This window comes from Quercus suber, unplaced genomic scaffold, assembly GCF_002906115.3.
Source record: "Quercus suber isolate HL8 unplaced genomic scaffold, Cork oak 2.0 scaffold_106, whole genome shotgun sequence".
NCBI classification, from domain to species: Eukaryota; Viridiplantae; Streptophyta; class Magnoliopsida; order Fagales; family Fagaceae; genus Quercus; species Quercus suber.
Genome location: NW_027069571.1, coordinates 888,775 through 916,394, shown reverse-complemented (window position 1 = coordinate 916,394; position 27,620 = coordinate 888,775). Strand labels below are relative to the sequence as shown.

Here is a 27,620-nt window from a genome sequence, read left to right as displayed (position 1 = left end):
TACAAAAAAGATTACCCCACATGACTTGGAGTTGGCTACAATTTGTACGAGAGAGATGTGAGATTTTTATGGTTCATAAAATTTTAGAGTATTTCTTTAATTGGAATAAGCTAAATATGAGACAACGGCAATGGCTATAATTGTTTAAGGACTATAATTTCTTTATTAACTATCATCTCTATAAGGCTATGTCATTGTTAGTGAACTTAGTAGAAAGTCTCTGGTCATTTTTCAGCTACTTTGCATACCACTTAGAGGGAAATCATTATTGATTTAGAAAGGTTGGGAGTTGAGGTTGTATAAGTCATTTAGAGACCTACTTGGATAGTTGAGAGTTCAACCAACTCTAGTAAAAAGAATGAAATTGTTGCAAGGCAGTGACTCTCAATTAATATGGATAAGGTGCATAAAGGAAAGAGACCTAAGTTTAATATGTACAATTTCGAGGATGAAATTTTTATAAGAGGAGAAGAATGTGACGCCCTAGTCAAAAAGAAAAGAAAAAATGGAAGTTAGATTTTTTTTGGTGTCCCATGTGCCCTACCTACCCCTCTATCCCCCACCACTCATTCTCATAAATATCCCTCACTCTCTCATCCTCTCCCACCATTGTACCTCCTTTACCACCATCTCCACCATCATTGTTTTGGCAAGATTACCGGAAAATCCTTAAGAACCTCTCAGCACCTTCATATCTTTTATTTAAGATAAAATTTCTAATCTTTTTGGTGGGTTTATATGCTTTTGCTAGATGTTTTCTTTATCTAAGCTTTGATAATGATACCCATGTGATTTATGAGCTTTAAAAGTGATATTCATGTGTTTATATGTATGAGTTTTGTGTTGGTGGAATTATTTGATGAATGGGTTTAGAGTTTTTACAATGGTGGCTGATGGGGACTAAGTTAAGGATATTCGTCCATGATGATTGTCCACAGTCACCGCATCCATAATTTGACCACCTCCAGGAAACCTTAAGAAGAGGAGAACAAGAACATTGTACTTAGGAACAATACAAGACCCTTTATAAGAAGACCAAGTAGGTTGTCCATAGTACAAACATAAGGATGACCAAATAACACTTGGTGAATTCTACAAAAGGACTTCTCATAAACTTCCTTATGATTTGACCATAGTGTACTACCTCAAAACGTGGAAGGAGTTCCTTGTAATTCGCTCCACGTACTCCATTTACCCATTTTCTCCATTAACTACTCACATCACCAACGATGGTGATGGATCCAAACAAGTAGACTCACTTCTAACTCTCTATAAAAGGAACAAGTCCTATTCACTCAAGGTAAGTACCACCATTCATTATTTTTCCCTTCCTTATGTTCTAGAGAGAAAACTGACTTAACCATCAGAGGGTCTTTGGTCGAGTTACACCGTTCACCCTTGACAATTCTTTCTTTGCTTTTTAGGACCAAAAGCCATTACCATAGTCCAAAGCACTTCAGCCTACTGATTTTTGTGCATCATCAATGGCTATCTAAGTGGTGAAGATTTTTGGGGTTTTGGCTTTTTAATGTGAAATAGATGGTGAAAATAATTTTTATTGATTATTTAGAACTAGTTAAAGATTCTAATTGTTTGTCTTGGAGAATATTATGATTTTGGTGTTATGGGTCTCTTGATGATATTATATAAATCTTGTGGGAACTACTTATTAAGTGTTGAAGTTTGATGTTAGAGATAATACCTTAAATGATTTATGAGTATAGATTGGAGTTTATGCTGTATATTTTATATTGTTGAGAAACTTTAGATGTGGAATACATTATTTGTGAAACTAAATGCTAGGCTTGCCTAATTAAATGCTTATTTGGCAATTCCTAATTTGCAGCTAAATACAATTTCAAGTTTTATGTTTATTGTGATAGGTTTGCTTGGTATTGTTAAAGTTCTAGCTAATCTCTTTTGGAGCTTAGAGAATTAGGTTTTGCAGGTTGCAAGATAAGTAGTTTTTTTATAAGATTTTTGGAAAATAACCATGTTGCATAAATGTTTTTTTTTTTTTTTTGGTCAAACATAAAATTATTTGTGGGATTATGTTTTCTTAAAAAGTATTGCATTGTAACCCTATTATATATGAATATTTATGAAAAGTGCATCATATTTAGTAATGCATATAGGGAAATGCATAATTTGTTAGCATGGAAAAGATATGCATCTTTTATAAAATTCTTGGGAATAGATTTTATGGATTTATTGTATTATTTGCAAATTCTAAAAATGTTTTATCTTAGCTTGTATTATTTGGGAAATTTATGCAAAATATTTATGAGAAGAAATGATTTTGAGGACTTTGAGAATATTGTGGATATTTGGTTATGGAAATATTTTATGAAACTACTTGAAAGTGAACCATGTATTTCAAATACATTAGCTTGTGAGCTTTTGATGTAGTTTTGCCATTGTGCCATGATATTGGGAAGCTTGGTGTTACATGGAAATTCCCAAATTATAGCATGTTTTGTGAAATGCTCATTATCATGCAAGGTTGCAGACTTAAACCGAATCGGTTGATCCGACCTAGGCAACCTTGAGCTGAGTAGAAATTCGGTTTTTTAAGGGGAAGTTACAGTTCAGTCATTTTAAATATAAAAATTTCCAAATAGGTGTTGGCGAGGGATAGAACCAGGGATTAGTAGGTCAAAACTGGTGCAATAACCAATAGGCTATGCTCCTTTGTTGTGTCATTATTGGATTTAATATTTTATTTATTTACAATTTAGGTTATAGTTTTCCAATTTATTATATTACAAATCTCAATATATTATTATTTGATAATTTTATTATAGGTTCAAGAACTATACTTTTTACATGTGAATATACAATGTATTAATTTATGTTGAAAATGATTTTATTTTAGATCATTTTTTATTTGAAAGATTACTAAACACAATTTTTTTAATACTTGTTTATGCTTTATTATGTTCTATTAACCTTATAAAAATGGTGAAAGTTCATTTGAAAGTTGCTTAATTTTTTAGACATATTTTTAAGAAAAATTTGTTAATGTTTGCCATTTTAATACCTTTATTTGTATTTTATTATTAAATCAATTATGACATCATCACGGTTTGACATTCTTTGAACCTCGGTCAATCTTAAAAACCTTGAACCTCTCCCTTTTCCGATTCGTTAAACGATACGGGCCTGAAAACTGTGTTATCATGAGACTTTCATTTCCCCCACCCCCATTAATTATGCTACTTACTGGGTTCTGTCTCATCCCATTCTTTTACAAACTGTGAGAGTGCTTTTTTCTTAGCACACAGGTGGCCCAAGGATCTTGGGCCAAAAAAAAAGAAAAATATTTCTGGTGGACTGGGCTCGGTTCATCGCAGCTAAGAGGGCTGTTTTAGAACCGAGTGGTGCATAAAACAAACTTCCTACAATACAAATAACTAACAAAAAAGATATCTATACTGAATAGCTTTCAACAGTAAAGAGATGCACAATAAAATGAAATATAATGTAAGAACAAGTCAGGGATCCTCTAGTTAATGAGGTGTATTTTATTAATTTCCCTTAGTTGTGATTACAATGCTCACTAAGACGTGGTGCAAGGTTCAACTGAGTTCAAAAGTTACAGACTTTGATAGCTTTTCAAGCTTCAAAGGCTTGCAAAGTTTGAACTTGTTGAATCCAAGCATGTACTGTAGTGGCTGCCTCTGGGATACCAGGAACGGTTCCCCTGTTTTCTCTTAAGTTTACAGAATCTTTTCTATATTTTCAATGGACTTTAGAAAGACAATTGTGAATGCCTCAAATGATCTAATCGTAAATGAATTCTCTATCCCTTAGTCTCCATTCGAAGTCCCCTGTAGCATGGACCTCTTCCTCCTTTTATAGCACAACTTCGGGCTCTGGGGGTACTAACAATTTCTCCATTTTGCCCCTTAGAGCTCGTGCCGTGCCAGGTTGCCCAGGGTCATGTCTTTTCCCTTTTCTTCATAATTTCTTGCTTTTTGGCCCGACCAAGTGAAAGTTCCTTAGCTAGTTTTCTATTTCCGGATTTCTCCGTTGGTTTGTCTGAAGCGCTCCAGCCCTTTTTTTTTTCCAGTTGCACTCTTCCTTGTTACTTTCTCCAAATGGTTGAGATCACAGCTCATGCATTTTGTACTTCCTGGTCCCACTATATGTCTGGAGCATCAGAGCATGAGACTCGCATGCCTTTTTTGTCTTTTATCTCTCTTTACTTTAATCTCACTTCGCGCGTCCAGGGATCCCCTGACTCTGGGGGTTCTCTGGGATCCCGACCCAGTTCTTCTTTCTAGGCTTTTTTTGGGTCGCTAGTTCTGCCTGTTTTAGGCTTTTTTGCGGATCTCTGGATTCGATTTTCCTAGGCTTCTTCCCCTTTCTTTCTTTCTTCTCTCTTTTCTTTGTTATGAGAGCTCAGTCTTTCCAGTTTTTCATTATTTATTTATTTTTGTGTGAAATGGGCCCAACATTCTTTTACTTCTCTGGGCCATAGTTTGTGGCCATTTAATTTTGAACTTCAACACAAACTTTTTTAGAGCATGCAACAATCGTTTTGAGATAGGTTTATGTGACTAGCAGTAGTTAGACTAACTACTTATGGAGGCTGAACTATTGTTATGGTAATCTTTAGATGTACATCGTAAAGTAGGCTTGACTCATTCTTTTGTATCTAATAGCGGTGATGACTTTTATTCCTACTGATGAGACAAGTTGATGATATGTAATTATATTTATTCGGACCTCTATTCTTTTGTGGCCAATGGCCATTGTAATTATTGTATAGAGCTCTGACTTACTTTTGGAGTATTTAAAAAAAATATATATTATGATAATTCTTGATGTTGGTTCTTGATATGAATTATTTGGATTAAATCGTCAAAAAAGAAAAATCTACAAGTACCTTTGAGATGTTTTTCTCATGCTTTGAACCCTTTTGGTTTGGGGCGTGATAAGTACCTTTAGAACATTTATTAATAAACCATTTTATGAAAGCTTTGATACAACTTTCATAAAATTTATAAAAAATTATTAAAAAAAATCAGTTGCTTTTTCCTTTGTTTCATAAAAAGTTTTTAAAAATATTTCATAAACATTGCCCTTATTAAGGCATCAATTAACTTTTCATTTATTCAATTAAGAATGATCCTCTAAATAGTGAGAATCCTTTAAAAACCTGTGTGCCAAATATAGACAAAGTTTTCTTGAGCTTATGTTAGTTTTTTCCTGTCTCTGTTTTATATCAATCAAAGTATATATATTATTATATACTGAAGTCTTTTGCCGGTGCGAGCCACACGAAAGGAGGAAAAGACTAAGGCACAAAAAATCTGAAACACAATGATTTAACCACATTTCCAGAGATTATGAGAAGCAAACAGCCTCTCTTTTATCCCATGCACCCAATAAGAGCACGAAAAAAAATCTTTGGTTAAGACTAACCAGCCTCAATAGTAGAGACTTAATTTTCCTAGGAAAGACTTCTTTTATATGAGAGAATCCTAGGAAAGACTTCTAAATGTCCAGAAAGTGCATCCACACTTATCATTGGTTCACATTCAATATTAGTCCACACAAAAGTGCTCTAGCAATGCTGTTAATCCTACTGTGTCAATGTTTTCCACTTTATATAAATGACAGACGCATTAAATATTTTTCTTCTTATTACTTTTATACCATACATAGTTTTCATTAATTGAAGTGGTTAAGGTATATTTTACATAAATAATCGATGCAACAATTTTTTTTCTCTGATTATTCTTAATTTTCTTATAAATAGATAAATAAGTATTTTTTTAATAAAAGCCTTCTTTATTTTTTAAGAACAAAACTTTTTATTATTATTATTTTGCATTAGGAGAATTACATATATATATATATACACACACACATACACACAATTTTTTTAAAATACGAATGAACAATTGTAGATTTTATGGATATGAGTTAGAGATTCTTATTATATTTTTCATTTTTGAAAAATAATAAATATTTTAAATATTTTTCTAATATTGACTTGTATATATATGTTTATAAAGTGACATTTATTATTATTTAAATTTAATTAATTTTTTATAAGTTTCATAACATGTAAAACTATTAGTATACTCCTAACTGTATAATGTTTAAATTATTTTTCAAAAACTCTTGTTCTAAAATATTTAAACTTTAAAGAATGTTAATTGTGATCAATATGATTTAAAAGGTAGTTCACAGATTACAACACTGGCTAAATGTCATAAAATAACATATGTTAAATTATGTGATCAGCATACTTTATGCATAATCTGTTTGTGTGTGTTTATATATATATATACACACACACACACATATATAGATATGAATTTAAATTATCTTAATATATTTAGTTTGGCCCTCCTATAATAATAATAATAATACTGGCCTAATTTGACATCAACCCTCTTATCTGTCATCACGCATATCATAAAATTAGATTTCAATGTATCATGCTTTGAAAAATAAACAATCAAAATGGAGATTTCAGAGAAAGTCATCTTCATATTTACCTTGAAAAAGAAACATAAAGAAAATTGAAAGTGAGATTTCATTTGATTAATTAAAAGCAATATAAAGCAATTCCCCCCAAAAAAAAAAAATGCTGTGAGCTCAAGTATAATAAAAAACCAGATGTATGCCAACAATATATGCAATCTCCAAACCTCAACATAAACTATTCATAGAAATGGCACTTGCCCTTTACAAAAGGTGGACGAGATTACTGAGCCAGCTCACCAGAACCAGCGATTATGAGAGATTGTATGGACCTTGAGGTTTTGGCACTATGTAAATTGGGAGCTTAATGTACAAACCGAAGAGGAATAACTATAGATCATTGGGATGTGGCTATTTGCTTCCCATTATACCATATGAATCGTCATTGTTAAATGACATTGCAGGGTCGCTAATACTAACCTTGTATATAATTATTTAATTTTCTCAGTGGTATATACATGGTTTTAAAAACTGAACCGATCAAAGATCCAAAAAAGAGAGTGGTTCTCGGTTTTATAGTCTGATCAAGTTTGGACTGATAGTCAAACTGATGACATCATAATTAATAAAATAAATTTATTAATTTTTAAATTTATTTTTATGTAAACTTTCATATCTTATATTAAAATAATTATAAAATAGAAAGAATTTTTTCTAAATCTTTTTTTTTAGAGAGTTTTAACTTACAGCGTCTGCTTCTTATGATAGCTTTTGGTGTAGATAGGATTTGAACCCTAGAGTTCTTATTCAACCATCAAAAACTTTACTAGTTGAGTTAACTAAAGCCAACTTTTTTTTTTTAATATATATATATGAGACATCACAAAATTATACACATTTGCAAAAACAAATGTACAACATTATACAAATTAATGTCTTTTATTGTAGGGAATTAATGAGGTGTATTTTATTAATTTCCCTTAGTTGTGATTACAATGCTCACTAAGACGTGGTGCAAGGTTCAACTGAGTTCAAAAGTTACAGACTTTGATAGCTTTTCAAGCTTCAAAGGCTTGCAAAGTTTGAACTTGTTGAATCCAAGCATGTACTGTAGTGGCTGCCTCTGGGATACCAGGAACGGTTCCCCTGTTTTCTCTTAAGTTTACAGAATCTTTTCTATATTTTCAATGGACTTTAGAAAGACAATTGTGAATGCCTCAAATGATCTAATCGTAAATGAATTCTCTATCCCTTAGTCTCCATTCGAAGTCCCCTGTAGCATGGACCTCTTCCTCCTTTTATAGCACAACTTCGGGCTCTGGGGGTACTAACAATTTCTCCATTTTGCCCCTTAGAGCTCGTGCCGTGCCAGGTTGCCCAGGGTCATGTCTTTTCCCTTTTCTTCATAATTTCTTGCTTTTTGGCCCGACCAAGTGAAAGTTCCTTAGCTAGTTTTCTATTTCCGGATTTCTCCGTTGGTTTGTCTGAAGCGCTCCAGCCCTTTTTTTTTTCCAGTTGCACTCTTCCTTGTTACTTTCTCCAAATGGTTGAGATCACAGCTCATGCATTTTGTACTTCCTGGTCCCACTATATGTCTGGAGCATCAGAGCATGAGACTCGCATGCCTTTTTTGTCTTTTATCTCTCTTTACTTTAATCTCACTTCGCGCGTCCAGGGATCCCCTGACTCTGGGGGTTCTCTGGGATCCCGACCCAGTTCTTCTTTCTAGGCTTTTTTTGGGTCGCTAGTTCTGCCTGTTTTAGGCTTTTTTGCGGATCTCTGGATTCGATTTTCCTAGGCTTCTTCCCCTTTCTTTCTTTCTTCTCTCTTTTCTTTGTTATGAGAGCTCAGTCTTTCCAGTTTTTCATTATTTATTTATTTTTGTGTGAAATGGGCCCAACATTCTTTTACTTCTCTGGGCCATAGTTTGTGGCCATTTAATTTTGAACTTCAACACAAACTTTTTTAGAGCATGCAACAATCGTTTTGAGATAGGTTTATGTGACTAGCAGTAGTTAGACTAACTACTTATGGAGGCTGAACTATTGTTATGGTAATCTTTAGATGTACATCGTAAAGTAGGCTTGACTCATTCTTTTGTATCTAATAGCGGTGATGACTTTTATTCCTACTGATGAGACAAGTTGATGATATGTAATTATATTTATTCGGACCTCTATTCTTTTGTGGCCAATGGCCATTGTAATTATTGTATAGAGCTCTGACTTACTTTTGGAGTATTTAAAAAAAATATATATTATGATAATTCTTGATGTTGGTTCTTGATATGAATTATTTGGATTAAATCGTCAAAAAAGAAAAATCTACAAGTACCTTTGAGATGTTTTTCTCATGCTTTGAACCCTTTTGGTTTGGGGCGTGATAAGTACCTTTAGAACATTTATTAATAAACCATTTTATGAAAGCTTTGATACAACTTTCATAAAATTTATAAAAAATTATTAAAAAAAATCAGTTGCTTTTTCCTTTGTTCCATAAAAAGTTTTTAAAAATATTTCATAAACATTGCCCTTATTAAGGCATCAATTAACTTTTCATTTATTCAATTAAGAATGATCCTCTAAATAGTGAGAATCCTTTAAAAACCTGTGTGCCAAATATAGACAAAGTTTTCTTGAGCTTATGTTAGTTTTTTCCTGTCTCTGTTTTATATCAATCAAAGTATATATATTATTATATACTGAAGTCTTTTGCCGGTGCGAGCCACACTAAAGGAGGAAAAGACTAAGGCACAAAAAATCTGAAACACAATGATTTAACCACATTTCCAGAGATTATGAGAAGCAAACAGCCTCTCTTTTATCCCATGCACCCAATAAGAGCACGAAAAAAAGTCTTTGGTTAAGACTAACCAGCCTCAATAGTAGAGACTTAATTTTCCTAGGAAAGACTTCTTTTATATGAGAGAATCCTAGGAAAGACTTCTAAATGTCCAGAAAGTGCATCCACACTTATCATTGGTTCACATTCAATATTAGTCCACACAAAAGTGCTCTAGCAATGCTGTTAATCCTACTGTGTCAATGTTTTCCACTTTATATAAATGACAGACGCATTAAATATTTTTCTTCTTATTACTTTTATACCATACATAGTTTTCATTAATTGAAGTGGTTAAGGTATATTTTACATAAATAATCGATGCAACAATTTTTTTTCTCTGATTATTCTTAATTTTCTTATAAATAGATAAATAAGTATTTTTTTAATAAAAGCCTTCTTTATTTTTTAAGAACAAAACTTTTTATTATTATTATTTTGCATTAGGAGAATTACATATATATATATATACACACACACATACACACAATTTTTTTAAAATACGAATGAACAATTGTAGATTTTATGGATATGAGTTAGAGATTCTTATTATATTTTTCATTTTTGAAAAATAATAAATATTTTAAATATTTTTCTAATATTGACTTGTATATATATGTTTATAAAGTGACATTTATTATTATTTAAATTTAATTAATTTTTTATAAGTTTCATAACATGTAAAACTATTAGTATACTCCTAACTGTATAATGTTTAAATTATTTTTCAAAAACTCTTGTTCTAAAATATTTAAACTTTAAAGAATGTTAATTGTGATCAATATGATTTAAAAGGTAGTTCACAGATTACAACACTGGCTAAATGTCATAAAATAACATATGTTAAATTATGTGATCAGCATACTTTATGCATAATCTGTTTGTGTGTGTTTATATATATATATACACACACACACACATATATAGATATGAATTTAAATTATCTTAATATATTTAGTTTGGCCCTCCTATAATAATAATAATAATACTGGCCTAATTTGACATCAACCCTCTTATCTGTCATCACGCATATCATAAAATTAGATTTCAATGTATCATGCTTTGAAAAATAAACAATCAAAATGGAGATTTCAGAGAAAGTCATCTTCATATTTACCTTGAAAAAGAAACATAAAGAAAATTGAAAGTGAGATTTCATTTGATTAATTAAAAGCAATATAAAGCAATTCCCCCCAAAAAAAAAAAATGCTGTGAGCTCAAGTATAATAAAAAACCAGATGTATGCCAACAATATATGCAATCTCCAAACCTCAACATAAACTATTCATAGAAATGGCACTTGCCCTTTACAAAAGGTGGACGAGATTACTGAGCCAGCTCACCAGAACCAGCGATTATGAGAGATTGTATGGACCTTGAGGTTTTGGCACTATGTAAATTGGGAGCTTAATGTACAAACCGAAGAGGAATAACTATAGATCATTGGGATGTGGCTATTTGCTTCCCATTATACCATATGAATCGTCATTGTTAAATGACATTGCAGGGTCGCTAATACTAACCTTGTATATAATTATTTAATTTTCTCAGTGGTATATACATGGTTTTAAAAACTGAACCGATCAAAGATCCAAAAAAGAGAGTGGTTCTCGGTTTTATAGTCTGATCAAGTTTGGACTGATAGTCAAACTGATGACATCATAATTAATAAAATAAATTTATTAATTTTTAAATTTATTTTTATGTAAACTTTCATATCTTATATTAAAATAATTATAAAATAGAAAGAATTTTTTCTAAATCTTTTTTTTTAGAGAGTTTTAACTTACAGCGTCTGCTTCTTATGATAGCTTTTGGTGTAGATAGGATTTGAACCCTAGAGTTCTTATTCAACCATCAAAAACTTTACTAGTTGAGTTAACTAAAGCCAACTTTTTTTTTTTAATATATATATATGAGACATCACAAAATTATACACATTTGCAAAAACAAATGTACAACATTATACAAATTAATGTCTTTTATTGTAGGGACTCAATTCGGATTGACCCTGAATATGAATGGGTTTTCAGCCCAATCCAGCCCAAACAATAAATTTATAGAGAGTGGGTTAAAGGTTTAGGCGCTGGCCGTCGATCACCATGCATGAACTTTCCTTATAAAAAAAATACTAAGAGTTTTTTTACAAATGGGGGGATGCTCCTCGGCCTGTGGCCGAGGAGACCTTTTTGTTCTCTCTTTTTTTCCCCCCCATTTTACTTTACTTGCTTTTCTTATATAGTTTTCATCTTCCTATCTCCTTCTTCCATCTGTTGATCATCTATTTGCTTTTCTTCTGGCCGTCCGTCCCATCAGAGGCCTTATCAGTACTCAAGTGGTTCACTCTGATCAACGTTATCCTGCCAAGGGGTTGCCTCCCCATTAATGCGGCCAGGGGGGTTAGTTGAGTGCATTAAATGCGAGGGTGACAGCTTACTTTGGGGTTAGTCTTTCCCAAAAATCATCCTTGTCAGGCTGAGGACAAGGAGGTCCTCGGCGCGGATTGGGAAAAGAGGCTTTCCCCAATTTAGCCTTGAATGGTCTGTGCTCCTCGGCATGGGCCTTGGGCCTGCTACACGATGGGCCGAGGCTATCAGGCCCACGGGCCCCACATTTGTATATATAATTAATTAATTTCATGGGAAAATGTCTATTAACTTTTTTTTGGGTTTCATAAATTAATTTATTGTGAAATGTCTATAAGATCTCTATATTTATTTGGATTTTTTATTCAATTTTCTTAATTTTTTTTCAATTTTTACTAATTTAATCTATTTATTATGTTTTAAATAATTATTAAATTAATTATGACATTATTACGGTTTAATTTCGATTTGATCTCGGTTGGAACTCAAAAACCTTAAACTTTTCTTTTTTACGGTTTATTGAACGGTCCGGATTTGAAAACCATAATAGTGTATATAGACTGATCATCAATGATAAATGGAAAGAAGGTTTAGCAATAATACTACTATAATCGACAGATTCCATACTACTTTACTTAAGTCCTTTTCTTTTTTGCTGGATACTGTAATTAAAAATACTACTTCTCCTGTCTATCTCTTGGTTAATTGAAAAAAAAAATTAAAAATCTTCTTCTTCAACATTTATGCATAAAAAAAAAAAAATCATTTAAATATAACAAAATGAGTAGTTAAAAAAAAAAAAAAAAGTGTTTTATGGAAAATGGGTCGTTTTCTAAAAATGTTTTCCGTCCAAATAAATTGAGGATTAGTTTACTTATATCCATCAAAAGTTATCATATGCTCATCTTCATGAACATTTGAATTTGATAATAGTATGTAATAAATTTTCATGCAACATCTTTTGCGTGATTGATTTTGCAAACTTTCAATTACGAAGTAAAACAGATAATGCTGAAAAAGATAAGAAAAACATTGTTGTATTTTCTAAATGATATTTAAGAATCCCAAAGTTATATTGTCATCTTAAAGCTATAAGTATAAGATTTAGTTTTTTGAGGACGGTGTAATAAATTACCATTTCTCTAAAAAACCTAAACTATTAGAATATGATAAATTTAATTATTTAATCACGTAATTCTAATACTCGTCATTGTGAGTTCCAGTTAGTTCAATTGATAAAATTTCTGATAGTTGTATAAGAGATCTAAGATTCAATCTCCGCCTACACCAAAAACTGATTAATATATTGGTCTGATGATAAAGAGCTATTATCAGAAGTGGATGCTATAAGTTGAAACTCTCTTAAAAATAATAATAATAATAATAATAATAATAATAATAATAATAAAAACTCTCCCTTACATGTGGGCCCAAACTACTTTAATAGGAGAGCCCAACAAATGAGATTTTGAAAATGGGAGGAGATAAGGAATTAGGATTGAACTCAAAACTTTTTGCTCTAATATCATAATAAATTATCAATTCTCTTAAAAGCTTATTAAATTACCGAGTCTCCTAAAAATTTAAGCTATGAGATATGATAAATTATATTATTTGACCACATAATTCTAACATGGGAGAGTATTGTAATGGGACATGCATCTTGTATTTTTGCTGAAGCCAAACAATCCAACAAAAATATTTAAAACCTTTCCAAAACTTACCGAAATCAATATTTGGTAGACATGTTTGTGTTTGAAGTTTAATATAGATTGAGAGCTTAATTTGTTACATGCTTAAAATGAAATTTACCCCAAAAAAATAAAAATAAATACTTGCTAATTGGTCCAGTGGTTATATAGACAAGATATTTTTTTGTCTCAATTTTAATTTTTTATTGTAAAGTTTTGCTCTTGTCTCTACTAAAGTTTTTTGTCATTCATGTCTTTACAGATTTCATTTCAATTGAAATTTTTTTATTCACTGAGGAAAAAACTTTAGTAATTTATATTGAAAATGAAAATTTTTAATATTTTATTACGGAGATGTTAAAATATGATTTTTTTTTTTAAATGACTAGAATATGAATTTCATATTATGAAAGATTAACCATTGAGCATAAATTGATAGGATTCTTTTTTTACAGTTTTTTAATGATATATATATATATATATTTTTTTTTTTTGTATATATCTAACATTATTATACAATACAACTTTTTATACTCATTTGAGTTTAAAAACTTAGAAGTTTTCCTACAAAACTATTAATTAAAAATTTTAAAGTAAACATTGGGTTCAGGTTAGTTAGCTCCATTTTGTTACAGGCGTGTTGCCAATACTTTGGCCTCTGTGGCCAGGTAACAATTGCTGTTTGTTGTTTTGTATATGGACCTGATAAACCAAAAAAAAAGTTAGCTCCATTTTGCTTCAGGGGCGGCAGGGGCAATTAATTGTGTCGGATGAAAACGATTTGGTCAAGATTTAAAGCAGCAGCAAAGATTTCCATAACAAAGTTTTGAGTGTTTTGGGGTTTTGACTAAAGAGTCAAGGAGTCATATGGGTACCCTACCCACCTTGCTCTAATAATTTTAGCCTGCTTTCATAGTTCTTCCTTATCCAATATCCAAGTCAACTACCTGTTAATATATATTTTCTTTGTTATGAAAATAAGTGAGAGAAAGAAAGTTCTACTATTAAAATCATGCTTCTCAGATCCGGACAAGGCTGTACGGTCCAACCCGATTAATCGTGAACTTTCATTTTTTCGGTTCTTTTAACCTTAACTATCCGACCCGATTAACCGTGAACGCTCATCATTTCGGTTCTTTTAACCCTAAGAATTTCTCTTTGTGAAAAAAACATGGAACTGCTCGAACAACAATCAAACCATACGGTTTCAAGAACCGTGGCCAATTTTATTAGCGGTTCGCACGGTTCCAATTTTTTTACTATATTTTTTAAACGATAACTCTCTGTGTTTTCCTTTAGAATGTTCAATTATTCAGCTCCCAAAAAAAGAGCGTACAAATAATGATACATTGTTTTCACTCTTAAGTGCTGAGTTCGATCTTGAAGTGCATGTATACGATGCTTGTAGCAGATGTTATGGTGGAGCAGGCCTATGTGTACTTGACAAGAATGGAAAATTCCAGTGTGCCATTGCAAAGAAAGGTATGGACATCGAATAACTCGAAAAATTTTGGGCCTACACACATATATTGAAAATGCATGTAGAGTTCTTTACATATAAATTTATTTACATTCTTATGTTATGGTAAATCCTAATACAAGTGCTGCAAGTATCTTTGTTTCGAATTTGACTTACTTCTAGTAATTTTTTAACTGGATGTCTCTTTTTATTTTAAATATACAATGAGAAGTGGTAGTGGGTTTTAATCTCCACCTTTTATTTAGTTAATGGTTGATGTAGCAGTTTCTTATTAAAATAAAAGACGATTCCAGTTAAAAAAGTACTGGAGGTAAACCAAACCTTTTTGTTTCATGCCAATATGCTATGATGCATCCTAACATGCCCCCCCCCCCCCCCCTTCCCTCCAAAATCTTGAACCCTCCCTCCAATCTTGGCCCTTAACCAAAATCTAACATAAATAGCATCACAAATCAAACTAAACAATCACAAATCATTAGCCCACAAAATTTGATAAAAAAAATGGCAAAAATTAATTAAAAAAATTGATACCCGTAGTCCACATATCCATAGATCAGCCTATTTTATCATGAGATATTGACCAAAAAAAAAAAAAATTGTAAAGAGACTGTTAAATTACCGATTATCCTAAAAGCTTAAGCTATTGTGATACGGTAAATTTAATAATTTAACCATATACTTCTAACACTCCTCCTTGTAGACACCACATTTTGTACCTCTTACGACTCAAGCTCCTGTTCCCCAATGATGGTAAAATTCTAAAGCCCAAGGTTGGTTTAGGGCCGAATCATATTGAAATTGACTTGATGAAGGTTTTTATGAAAAATATAACTCTTTTATGAGCTGAATAAAACTATTTTTGGAAAATAAAGGCCACAGAAACCCTAAGGCATGCATACGCAAACACGCGTATGTGTACGCATGGTCCAAACTTGCGTATGCATGTTAGGGTTCCAGAAACTATGAAAGGCAAGTTTTTTGTATTAAAGCTGAGATTTGGAATGAATTTCACATCGTTTGGGAACCGTTCCAAACCCCCATTTTTCCAATATAAAAAACCATACATGATACCTATTCAAAACACATAGAAAATTTTATGGGAAAACACATGATTCACTAGAAATAGTGAATCAGAGAGAGAGTTTTTCACAAAACATCCTCAAGTCAATATTTTCTAATTGGGGCCTTTTTTGGCATTGATTTTCAAGTTTTAAGATTACTAATCACTTTTATATTTGATTGTGAATAGATTGATTGAGAGGAACGGTTAAAATCAAGCCAATGAGCTTTGTTCTTGAGGTAATACTCCAAGTCCTTTTTCTTTTCTTTAATTTGATTATTGTTTTCCTTGTTTTTCTTGTTTATATATGCTATAATATTTTTGTTTAGTTTAGGTTTACGTAGTTTTTTTGTTTTTAAGCATATTAGGCTGTTAGATTTATTAGTTTTAGTTTTTTCCTTGTTTCTGTTCTTGCTATTTCTGGGTTAGGGCTTGAGGTGTGTATGCGTACGCATGCGTTCTACATGCGCACGCATACTTGAAGTATGTGTACGTAAGCCCTATGTATGTACACGCATACTCAAGCCCAAAACCTCTGATCCAAATCTTTTTGCTTATGTTTCTTTGTTTCTTTGATACAACATGCTTCTGCCTTGTTCCTTTCTATGCTCATAAGTCTCTGTTTCTTTGTTTTTGTGTGTATGTTTATCTTTAACATGTTAGATTATGATAGGCCAAAAATATATTGACCCCTTGTGATAAATTAACCAATTAATTAGCCAAGTTGATTAATTAATCAGATTAACATACAATATGCGTGGCAGCACAAACAAATCACCAATTAAACTAAATGCAGCGGAAATTAAATTAACATGAGTGATTTTGTTTTTGAATGGGGAAAATCTACATGGCAAAAACCCCACCGGGTGATTTTAAGGTCACCACTTCCAAGAATCCACTATTATCAAAACAAACGATTACAAGTAAAGAAATCCCAGTATCTTATACCAACCTACAGTTAAACCCTTACCCCAATATCCAATTGGACTTGTTTCATAGTGACAATCTTTCCTTTCAATGCATGGCTCCCAATACGTGACAAACCAATAGATGCGCAGATCCTAGTATGCGACTTGATCACCAACTTAAGAAAGATGTTGGCTGCAAAGTTCTTCAATTTATCCAAAAAATGAAGATCATGAAACTCCTTGGTCACAAAACCCTAAGGTGTACAAACATAGCAACTTCTTTAAGAGAAAGATAAACTAGGGTAAATTCTGTCTCCGATCACAATTTGCATAACAAGACTTTGCTCTATACTTGTGCAACTATGCCACATTTGACGGCTCTAAAAATAATCCTTATATATGTTTAATGTTGTGAGAAAAGAAAGCCCGATTGGATGAAAAACAACTCTGAAAAATTGAGTTTTATAAATCTCGATAGATAGCCATCTATTGAGCTAGCTGTCGAGCCACGGGCTAAAACAACTTTTAAACCTCGATAAATGTTAGTTGTCGAGTTTTAAAAACTAGCACTTCTTCACTTGTGTCTTGTACAAACTTGCATGACTTTAAAACTTGAACTTGAAACCTTGTTCCTTGAAGTATTAAACATATCCTAGATCTACCCAATTACAAATAAAGTGCGTTTTGTCAAATAATTAACCAATTACTTAAAATATTGACATATGTTCCTAACATTGAATCACATTTCCTAACAGATTAAGGTCTTCCTTCAATGTTTTATTTAATATACCATGAACACGCATTCAAATGATCATGCATTGATGCATAGGTGCTATGATGCAGTGAGGTAAGTCATGCATTCACACGAACATGCATTTTGGATGATGAACATAATGAATATGTTTGTTTGATGCTTTGATACTATGCTTAGATGTTTGGGTTATATTTAATGTTAATACCTTACTACCATGTCTATGTTTCTGCTCTTGTAATATCTTGTTTGTTTGCTATCTTGGATGAGATAATATGATACGTATGATAGATGTATGCTAAGGTTTTGGAATGATTGTTGCCATGTTGATTGTTAGATGAATGTTAGTGTGTGTGTGTGTGAGTTCATGATGCAATATTAAACATGCATTTAATGAGATTAAGGCGTAAGATACAATAAGTGGAAGTCGACCCATGGGTTGGGTGGGGTTGGGTGCTTAACACCTTTTTATCCCCATACTTAAACTCCAAACCCATACTTTGGTAGTAAGATCAGTCCTTCCATGTAAAGGCACTATATTTATGATTCCCAGATTTAATTTAGGTGGCGACTCCATCTTTTTTTACGCCCCAGTCCACTCAGTCGAGGCGTACTCCCCTCTCTTAGGAGAAGACTTCTATGCCCACACCTCTCACATGTGGACCGAAACTACCTTTTAATAGGTGAGGCTCAACACATGGGAATTTTAAATGGGAGGTAGAGTGGAAAAGACAAGGATTGAACTCAGGGTCTTTTGTTCTAATACCATGCTAAATTACTGACTGCCCCAAAAGTTTAAGCTATTAGGATATATCATTTAACCACATACTTCTAACAGAGACCAACAATATTGTTGTATAGACTAGAAAAATAGAGTCCAAGAGTCGAACAAGAAAATGCAGAGAGAGAGAGAGAGAGAGAGAGAGAGAGAGATGAGGAGCTGCAACACCGACGAACCACGATCACGCTGCCACTAGCCACTCCTCGGTCCTCACCTCGCCAGATCTGTGATTCTCAACTCTCATCTCACAAGTATTTTCTCACTTCAAAGCCTCTTTCTAATTTTCTGTTTGTGAATTTACTGAATTGGCCAGTCTCTGTATTGTTAATGACTAACATATTTGTGTGTTTTGCTAAGCTGAGATGTGAGAAGTAAGATGTGGCAGACTATTTCTATGACTTTGTGTTTTAGAGACAGAGAGTTAGAATAAAGTAGTTAAGTTGTGTAATAGAAGGGTAGTGTGTTATTATAAATTAATAGTGTTGGTAGTGGGGTAACAGCATATGTGGGGGCAACAGGTGAGTGATAGAGTGAGTGTAGACCATGTGCTTGAATAATTTATATAGTGTATTCTAACTCTTTCTAATTAATACACTATTCTAACTATTTTTGAGATAGAGACAAAGAACTAATAAAATAAAAATGTAACACAAATATAACAAAGTAAAATTGTCACACTTACCCACATTGCTAACTCATAATGCTATAATTATTAATTGAAAACTAATAAATCTATAAATCGAGAAGTATGAAATTTATAATTAATGCATCATGCATATCACCTACATTCTTGTATTTGTCATTACTTGTGACAACAATCAAACCTTTTGTGAAATAATAAACGTAATTCTTATTTGATTTGTGTCGTTGTCTTTGTTGGTAGATTACATTGTAATGTATTAAGAAACAATGATTGTGTTTTGTATTTTTGTATATAGTTTGTTAATACTAAATGGATGCTTATTTGGAGCTCAATGATATTTTTTTTAGGGCTTATATCCGCCCCCCACCCCCCCCCCCACCCCCCCCACCCCCTCAAAAAAAACTAGAAATCCTAATTTTGTCCCTGCCCGCCTACACCATACATGATGCATCCTAAGGGGCACCATACACACAAGCATTGCTCGCCCATACAGGCCAAGTTTTATTGGGTTGGGCATGTGCTAGACCGTGATTAATGATGATGAAGACATACTTAAGTATTTTATAGCATTTAACATCGCGTCCTATGGGCCTTTTTTTAGAGCTGTTGTAGTGAGTAAAATTGTGGCCCACCTAACAATCCCTCTCTCATAATTACACTTCTGTGACTCGAACTCATGACCTTGGTTCTGATACCACTTGTCGGACCATGTTATGTCACTTCATTTCAAAACCAATTGATAATGAGGAAGACAAACTATAATTTTTTTTTTATAACATTCACCATCACATCCCCCAATATATTCAAATTAACTCCTTTTATATTAATAGAAAAAGTAAAAAATAATGAACTTTCTTGTTATTAAATCTATATCAAATAATTGTAGACGGATCTTCCTTGTTCTTTTTAAAATACTATCGGGATTATAATAATAAAAAATAACAATTAAAAAAAATTGGCTCTGTTAATCATGGTTTTCAGACCCGGACCGTTCATTGAACCGTAAAAGGGAGAGGTTCAAGGTTTTTGAGGTCGAACTGAGGTCGAACCGAAGTCGAACCGTGATGACGTCATAATTAATTTAATAATTATTTAAATTATAAATTAATATATTAAATAAATAAAAATTGAAAATTTAACTAGAAAACCCCAAAACAAATATAGATAGTATTTTTTGTAACATAACTTTCATAATGCAAATAAGATTTATTAAATTCTAAAAAAACATAAATAGCTATTGAATTTTTAAATTATTTTTAAGTCATGACAAAGTACACTTTAGTACTCAATAATTTTTACTTTATGAAACTCAATAAAATAGTTAAGAGACAAATTAGTTCATTTGCTCATGACCAAGCCCATTTGACCATGGATCTTTTTTTTTTTTTACCAACTCCCAAGCCCATTTGAATAGTCAATGTTCACCATTTATTATGAATTAAAAAAAAAAAAAAAAAAAAACAAAGCTAGATGAAGGTGTCCATGCATTTAAAAATTGTTAAAGTTAAATAAATAACAAAAGCTAAGAATGAAGTGCTTGACAGCAAGCAAGCATTACATGTAAGGAGTTGACAGCAAGCAAGCATTACGCACGCAGCTGCAAAGAAAAATTGTTCAAAAGCAGTGAAGAAGTTTACAACATTTTTAACAATATTTTCACAACAAAATTTATATAAAAAGTTATCACTAGTTTTAATTTGAACCCATTATTAAAATTATTTTTTTACTTATTAATATTAACTAATAACTATCTATTACTTAAAATTTATTGTAAAAATATTATGGTAACATTTTATTGTGATTTTTTATTCTTTTTCCTTTCTTTCTTTGCATCCATACGGACCATACGTTTTTCTTTTTCTTTTTTCTTTTTTTTTTTCTCTTATTTTTTATCCTCCACACACGTTTCCCCATTCCCCATCCCTATCCCACTCCTCTCATCTGACTCCTCAGTCTTCTCTACTTTTTTTGTCTTTCTTCACCTTTCTTTCTCATTTTTTTTCTCTCAAACTCTCACCGGCGGAGAACAAAAAAATAAGAGAACAAAGCCAGAGATGAAAGCAGTGAGGACTGAGAGCACTGGCCTTCCATCACCGGCGGAGAACAAAGCCAGAAGATCTCCCCTCTCATCTCCAGTTCCCTTCCTCCTCCAAACTCAACGAAGATCTCCCCTTCTTGCTCAAATCCCTAAATTACCCTTTCAAATTCAACAAATCCATTCTCAAAGCCCCTGGTACTCCTCACCACTGGCCTTCCATTCTCGCCATCATTCACTAGCTCGTCCGGATCGGTCTTTTCAACGACAATCTCTCCTCTTCTGTGTTTTTTTTTTTTTTTTTTTTTTTTTAATAAGGTCAGATTCAAAGAAAGCAGGGAACCGTGAGGAACAGTCTGATCACGGTTCTCAAAACCGTGAGGTCCGATCGCGGTTCTCATGGATCCCTGCTTTTTTCACATAGAACGGTTCTTGATGCTAAAAGAACCGCAAAAATGAGCGGTTTAGGTTTTCCCAGTCGGACCGTACGGTCCGGTCCGGGTCTGAAAACCATGCTGTTAATTTGTTACATTAATTTTTTTTTATTTAACTAAAAGTTGAGGAATTTCGATCAAGCAAATATGATTTGTTGTTCGGTAAAAAGGCATGTGAGAGAATTTGAAAAGAAGTTGAGGCAATGATCTCAGGGGACACTTGGTAGACCGAAATGGTTAGAACCTAAGAGAATTTTGTTACAAACTCCCTTGCTGTTCCAACCTTAGTTTCGCCATTGATTTAGGAAAAACCAAAATTTTGCCCAACAATACGTATTTAAGTGGGTTAATCCCACGTTGGAAAATGAATTTAAGTTAAAGAGCTAGGTTTAAAAACTGTGCTGTGTATTCAAGAGTTAGACCCTTTTAGATATACACCACTGTCAATTTTTTTAAGATCTTCTCCCCTCTCTTCATGTGTGTGTGTTAAAATATTTAACATTCTCAACCCAAAAAAAGAAAAAAAAAAAAGAAAAAAAAAAAGAAAAGATATATGCTTTCCAAAGCTCAACTGAAGCTATTCATTAGTAGCGAGGGCAGCTCTTCTATCAATTGAAGTTGCTCCATGGTTCTGGCTTTGCATTATCAGAGGTGATTCGGCTATTGTACCGTGGTCTCTCTCTAATATTTTAGATGATGTGAAAACTATTCTCTCTAATTTTGTTGCTTGGGACTTTGTTCATGTTGGTAGAGATGTTTATATTTTGGCCCATAGTGTGGCTTTCTTGGGCTATGTCCTGTTTACTAATGGGCTAGTTGCCATCTCTTCTCATCCCTCCTCTGTTTTGGACTTAGAAGAAGGAGATGGGCCTGGTCCTTCGGGTATTTTTGTAAAATAAAAATGATTATTCAACAAAAATATACCCTTAGAAACTATTTGTGTTTTAATAGAAAGAAACGACACTTTTTTTTTTTTATTACTGAGAAACGACAATTTCTTACCACCACAAAAGGTGTATGAGATTAAACCCTCTGAATCGGAAACTGAAGAGTTATGCTGAGATTATTGAGCCAGATCACTAATACCAGCGGTTATGATAATTTATATGGTCCTTGAGGTTTTGGCTCTAAATTGGTAGCTTACGGGCCATTTGGGTGATTTTGGGGTAGAGGAAAATATGGGAGAAAATGGGCTTTTTGATTGTTTGGTTGGGAGGGGAAAATGTGAAAGATTGTTGTGAGATCAGGATATTTTCTCTCCAGACTCACTAAAAATGAATTATCCCCCAAATGACTTGACTACCATTCTTCTCTGTTGTGATTCTTCTCTCGTGATTGCTTGTTTGCTTTTATTTATTTATTTTATTAGTAATGATTATTGGGTGTGATTGCTTTTTGATTGTTTGCTTTTATTTATTTATATTTTTACTGGGCATGATTACTTGTTTGTGTTGGCTGTTTGCCTTTTTTTTTTCCTTTTTAATGAGAAATACTACAAAAACAAACTATGTTACTACATTTTTTTACAAATTGCTAATGTGGCTTAATTATTTTCCAAATAATTATTGGTAAGTAAAAATATAATGTTAGTGGTGGCCCAAATTAAAACTAGTAAGAATTTGCCACATTAATAATTTGTAAAAATGTTATAAAATAGTTTGTGACTATAGCATTGCTCTTTTTTAATTTGGCAGATTGCTTCTTCTTCTTCTTTTGTTGTTTTTCCTATTTTAAACTGGGCATGAATTTTTTTCTAATAAGGTCAATGACTAAATTTATATAAACTACCTTTTTCATTCTCTCTTTTCTTCTCAACTATACAAATGAGTTTTAATCCCCCAACTTTTTCATTATCCTAACTAAACACACATAAGAGAAAATTAAAATTTTTTCCATTCTCCTACCATTTTCCATTCCCCCAACCAAGTAGAGACTTAATGTATGAACCGACCCATAAAATAGGGATTGATGTAAGTATGGGCTTCTCATTATCCCATATGAACCGCATTGTTAAAGGGCGTTGAAAGTCGCTAACATTTGATATTATGTAATATTAGGATCATACAATATTTTATGGAAGGACAATGTCTATTACAAACTTGTGTGGATGCACAAAAGTGTGTAACAAGTTTTCCCCTTTTTGGAATGACACCTCCAACCACAGGCTTGTCAGTGGAGGAGGATAGCATGTGGGCTGATGAAATTTAGGTTTAGGTTATCTCCATTTTGATTCAAGCTCCTCTTTTCTTGGGAAATTAATTGTACCAAAACACACATGACTCACACCACACATCTTCACGATTCTTATACAAATAATTATTAGATACTTCTAGAGTACGGTGATGTTGTATTCCCTTCTCTTATATTCTATTTTCTCACATTTATGATGAATCTCACTAATTAAATTCATAATACGATCTCTCACAAATGTGAAATGAAGAAGTACCACATCATTATTCCTGGAAAAAGGTATCTAATAATTTTCCTTCATAAACAAGTCACATAGATTTCTGCAAAAAAATTTTGACTGCGACGTTTTGAAGAGCTTAAAAGAAGTGAGTCTTTCATCTGCGCGTTAATGGGGATGATGATAAGGAACTTTCCTCGGTGGTGTCCCTAGCCGAGGGATGAAAGGGATATCCCCATGCAATGCACAGACCATGTTTCCAACAAGTACCTACAGACGGTAACAAGGACAATTGTAATACCTAAAAAATAGGGAGTCTGAAGCTTTTTGTGAAACTTTCGGTGGATTTAGACTTATTGCCATGTTTCGGATGAGTACCACCCTTTTTTCACAAGTCTACCTTAACCAAATTTCAAGTCTATTACCGTGTTAAACAGTGAACCCACATGATTAGCAAAAACAGAGAACCCACATATATTATATAAAATATGGGGAAATGACTAATGAAGCAAGAAGAAAATAAATTATACAAACACGTTGTTTTAGTCTTGTTGGGATGTCGTGTGTCTCTCTGTTTGTTTTCTTTCTTCTCTCTCACCTCTTGCTCCTTCACTCAGCTGAAGAAGTAAACAGAACACTCCCAAATTGTTCACCCATTCAATGTGGAAAACTCGGTATCATTGGTTTTCCATTCACAGATAGCTCACACCCACATTGCGGTTTATTGCCAGTAAAATGTGACGAAATACCTCCGACGATCCAATTAGGGTGGAGTAGAGGACCATATGAAGTTATAAATTTCTCTTACACTAACACCATACTGTTCACACGTATCAAGGACCTTTTACTTTCCGATGCATTGAATACCCAAAAATGCGAATCCGTAACCAATTTTACTCTTCCCAACTCTCCATTTATCTCTTTCAAACTCACCACACCTTGTCAGACACTGTATAAATGCAATCGCACTCTTAATATAACTTCCCCTAGAAATTTCACGTATAGGAGCTGCGGAGACTATAACCTCTACTATAGTCATTTAAACGATGACTCTCTGAGTTTTTCTTCTGATGAATGTTCCTTTATTCAGCTCCCAAGAAAAAAGCATTCAGATAAAGATACACTTTTTTCACTCGTAAGTGCTGAGTTCGACCTTCAAGTGTATGTATCTGATGCTTGCAGCAGTTGTTATGGTCGAGGAGGTCTATGTGAACGCGAACAGAATGGAAAGTTTCATTGTGCCATTGCAGACAAAGGTATATATAGACATCGAATAACTCAAAGCAAAATTGGACCTACATGTACACATATATTGAAAATGCATGTAGGGTTCTTTGCATATAAATTTCTTTACATTCTTATGTTATGGTAAATCCTAGTACAAGTACTGCAAATATTTCTGTTCCATTCTATATCAAATAATTGTAGACGGATCTTCCTTGTTCTTTTTTAAATACTATGGGGATTATAATAATAAAAAATAACAATTAAAAAAAATTGGCTCTGTTAATTTGTTACATTAAATTTTATTTTTATTATTCAACTAACAGTGATGTTCTTTGGTGCTTTAGATACAAGGCGTCAGAAATTGAAAGCGATGGTGATAGGTAACATACTTCTTTAATCAAATTGTTTTGTTGATACTAATGTACACATGTTTGCTTGGATAGCATATCCTATATAGAACCCAAATGATTCTATATGGAGGTGATCTAATCTGTCTTCAACACATAAAATGTGACCCCTTTTTTACCCCTTCACATAGTGTGTCTAATAGTAATTATTGTATATTCATGCAATGATATAAGGTTCCACTATCAGTTTTTTATGGTTCAATACGATGCACTTGTATCAGTTATATGGATGGAATCCATTAGTACAATAGCTAAAATTTTCATAGTTCATGATTTTCCACCAAGGCTCCCTATCTCCTGTCAATCAAAACCTAACTCCTTTATTCTGCTTAAGGTACTAGATGCCAAATCATCCTTAGCATTTGCTTCTTCATTGTTAGTCATTTGTCACCACAAAGAAAATGCATTTTTATTGAGCGGCTCAAGACATTGTAAAATGCAATTTTATTGAGGCTCGAGACATTATCAATAAGTAGTTTTGAGTTACTATCGTGTCACCACATAACTTCATAATCTCTATTTTTTTTTTTTTTTTCTTTTTTATTCCAGTTACAATCACTTTATCTACTGGAATTGGAGCTCTGATGGTTATAGTCTGCTGCTTTTGGAGAAAGTTCTCATCAATTAAGATTATTAATTTTTGGAAGAAGAAAACTCTAACTCATAAGAGTGTCGAGACCTTTCTAAGGAATCACGAACCTCTTGTTATTAGAAGATACAAGTATTCAGATATAAAGTCAATGACCAAGTCCTTTAGTAATAAATTAGGCCAAGGGGGCTATGGTTGTGTCTATAAGGGGCAATTACAAGATGGCTGTTTTGTGGCAGTGAAGGTTTTGGAAGAATCGAAAGGTAATGGAGAGGAATTCATTAACGAGGTTGCAAGTATTAGTAGGACTTCCCATGTTAACATTGTCACTCTTAAGGGTTTTTGCTCTGAGGGATCTAAAAGAGCTCTTATCTATGAGCTTATGCCTAATGGATCTCTTGAGAAGTTCATATATAAAGGAAATCCATCAAATTCTGATCATCAACTGGGGTGGGAAACATTACACAACATTGCAATTGGCATTGCACGAGGCTTAGAGTACTTGCATAGAGGTTGTAACACACAAATTTTGCATTTTGACATAAAGCCTCACAACATTCTATTAGATAAGAACTTCTGCCCAAAAATTTCTGATTTTGGCCTTGCAAAAATATGTCCTAGAGAAAAGAGTATTATATCAATGGTGGGTGCAAGGGGGACCACAGGATATATAGCTCCGGAAGTATTTAGTAGAACTTTTGGAGGGGTCTCTCACAAGTCAGATGTCTATAGCTATGGAATGATGGTCTTAGAAATGGTGGGAGGCCGAAAGAATGTTGATGTTACCGTTAATTTTTCAAGTGAAATATATTTTCCACATTGGATTTACAAGCATCTTGAACTAAATGAAGAATTGGGATTGCTTCGCCTTTTAAAGGAAGGAGATGAAGACAATGCAAGGAAGATGATAATAGTGAGTTTGTGGTGCATACAAACTGACCCCTCAAACCGACCATCAATGAGTAGAGTGGTGGAAATGTTGGAAGGAAGTCTCAACTCCTTGCAAATCCCCCCCAAACCTTTCCTATTTTCTCCACCAAGAAGATCATTGACGAATTCTTCAACTGAAATGGTATCAATACAATAGGACTCTCTGTCCTAGATATAATACATCTCTTCTTTAAGGGAAACATTGAATTTAGGAGGTATTGAACTTTGTGAACTGTATTTCATTTTAGCTCGTCAATGAACATTTTTTCATTATTGCTTAAAATATTTGATGAAATCTTTATGGCCTTAACAGTGAAATCAGTAATGTTGACAATCCAGTACTAATTGTGATGTACAATAGACAACACATGCCTTCCTGGAGCAGTAGGGGCGCAGGAAGTCACAACGCAAGATCAAAAAGAGGTACTAGTAGAGGCCATTGGGGTGACAATATTGGAATTGCATGAAATTTGGCAAGTTGAAGGGAAACGGCATTCTAATCCAAACTCATGCCATGAGCATCACCTAAATTTAGGCGAATTCCTTTGTTAAGGCCCCGATAATAATGTTTTTGCTATTTATAGTAATATTTGTTTTTCCTTAATAATTTTTAGTTTAAAAGTCAAAAT

At 33.0% G+C, this 27,620-nt stretch overlaps 1 protein-coding gene across 1 annotated transcript in view; it reads left to right on the top strand.

Moving 5' to 3' along the window:
* Window positions 1-27,148, top strand: part of LOC112001824 (rust resistance kinase Lr10-like) — a 28,388-nt gene extending 1,240 nt beyond the window's left edge. Inside the window, exons 3-5 of the mRNA XM_065775161.1 lie at window positions 24,929-25,094; window positions 25,389-25,445; window positions 26,022-27,148. Of these exons, the coding sequence (XP_065631233.1) occupies window positions 24,929-25,094; window positions 25,389-25,445; window positions 26,022-27,148 (1,350 nt within the window). The remainder of the gene's footprint in view (window positions 1-24,928; window positions 25,095-25,388; window positions 25,446-26,021) is intronic.
* The last annotated feature ends 472 nt before the right edge of the window (window positions 27,149-27,620 follow it).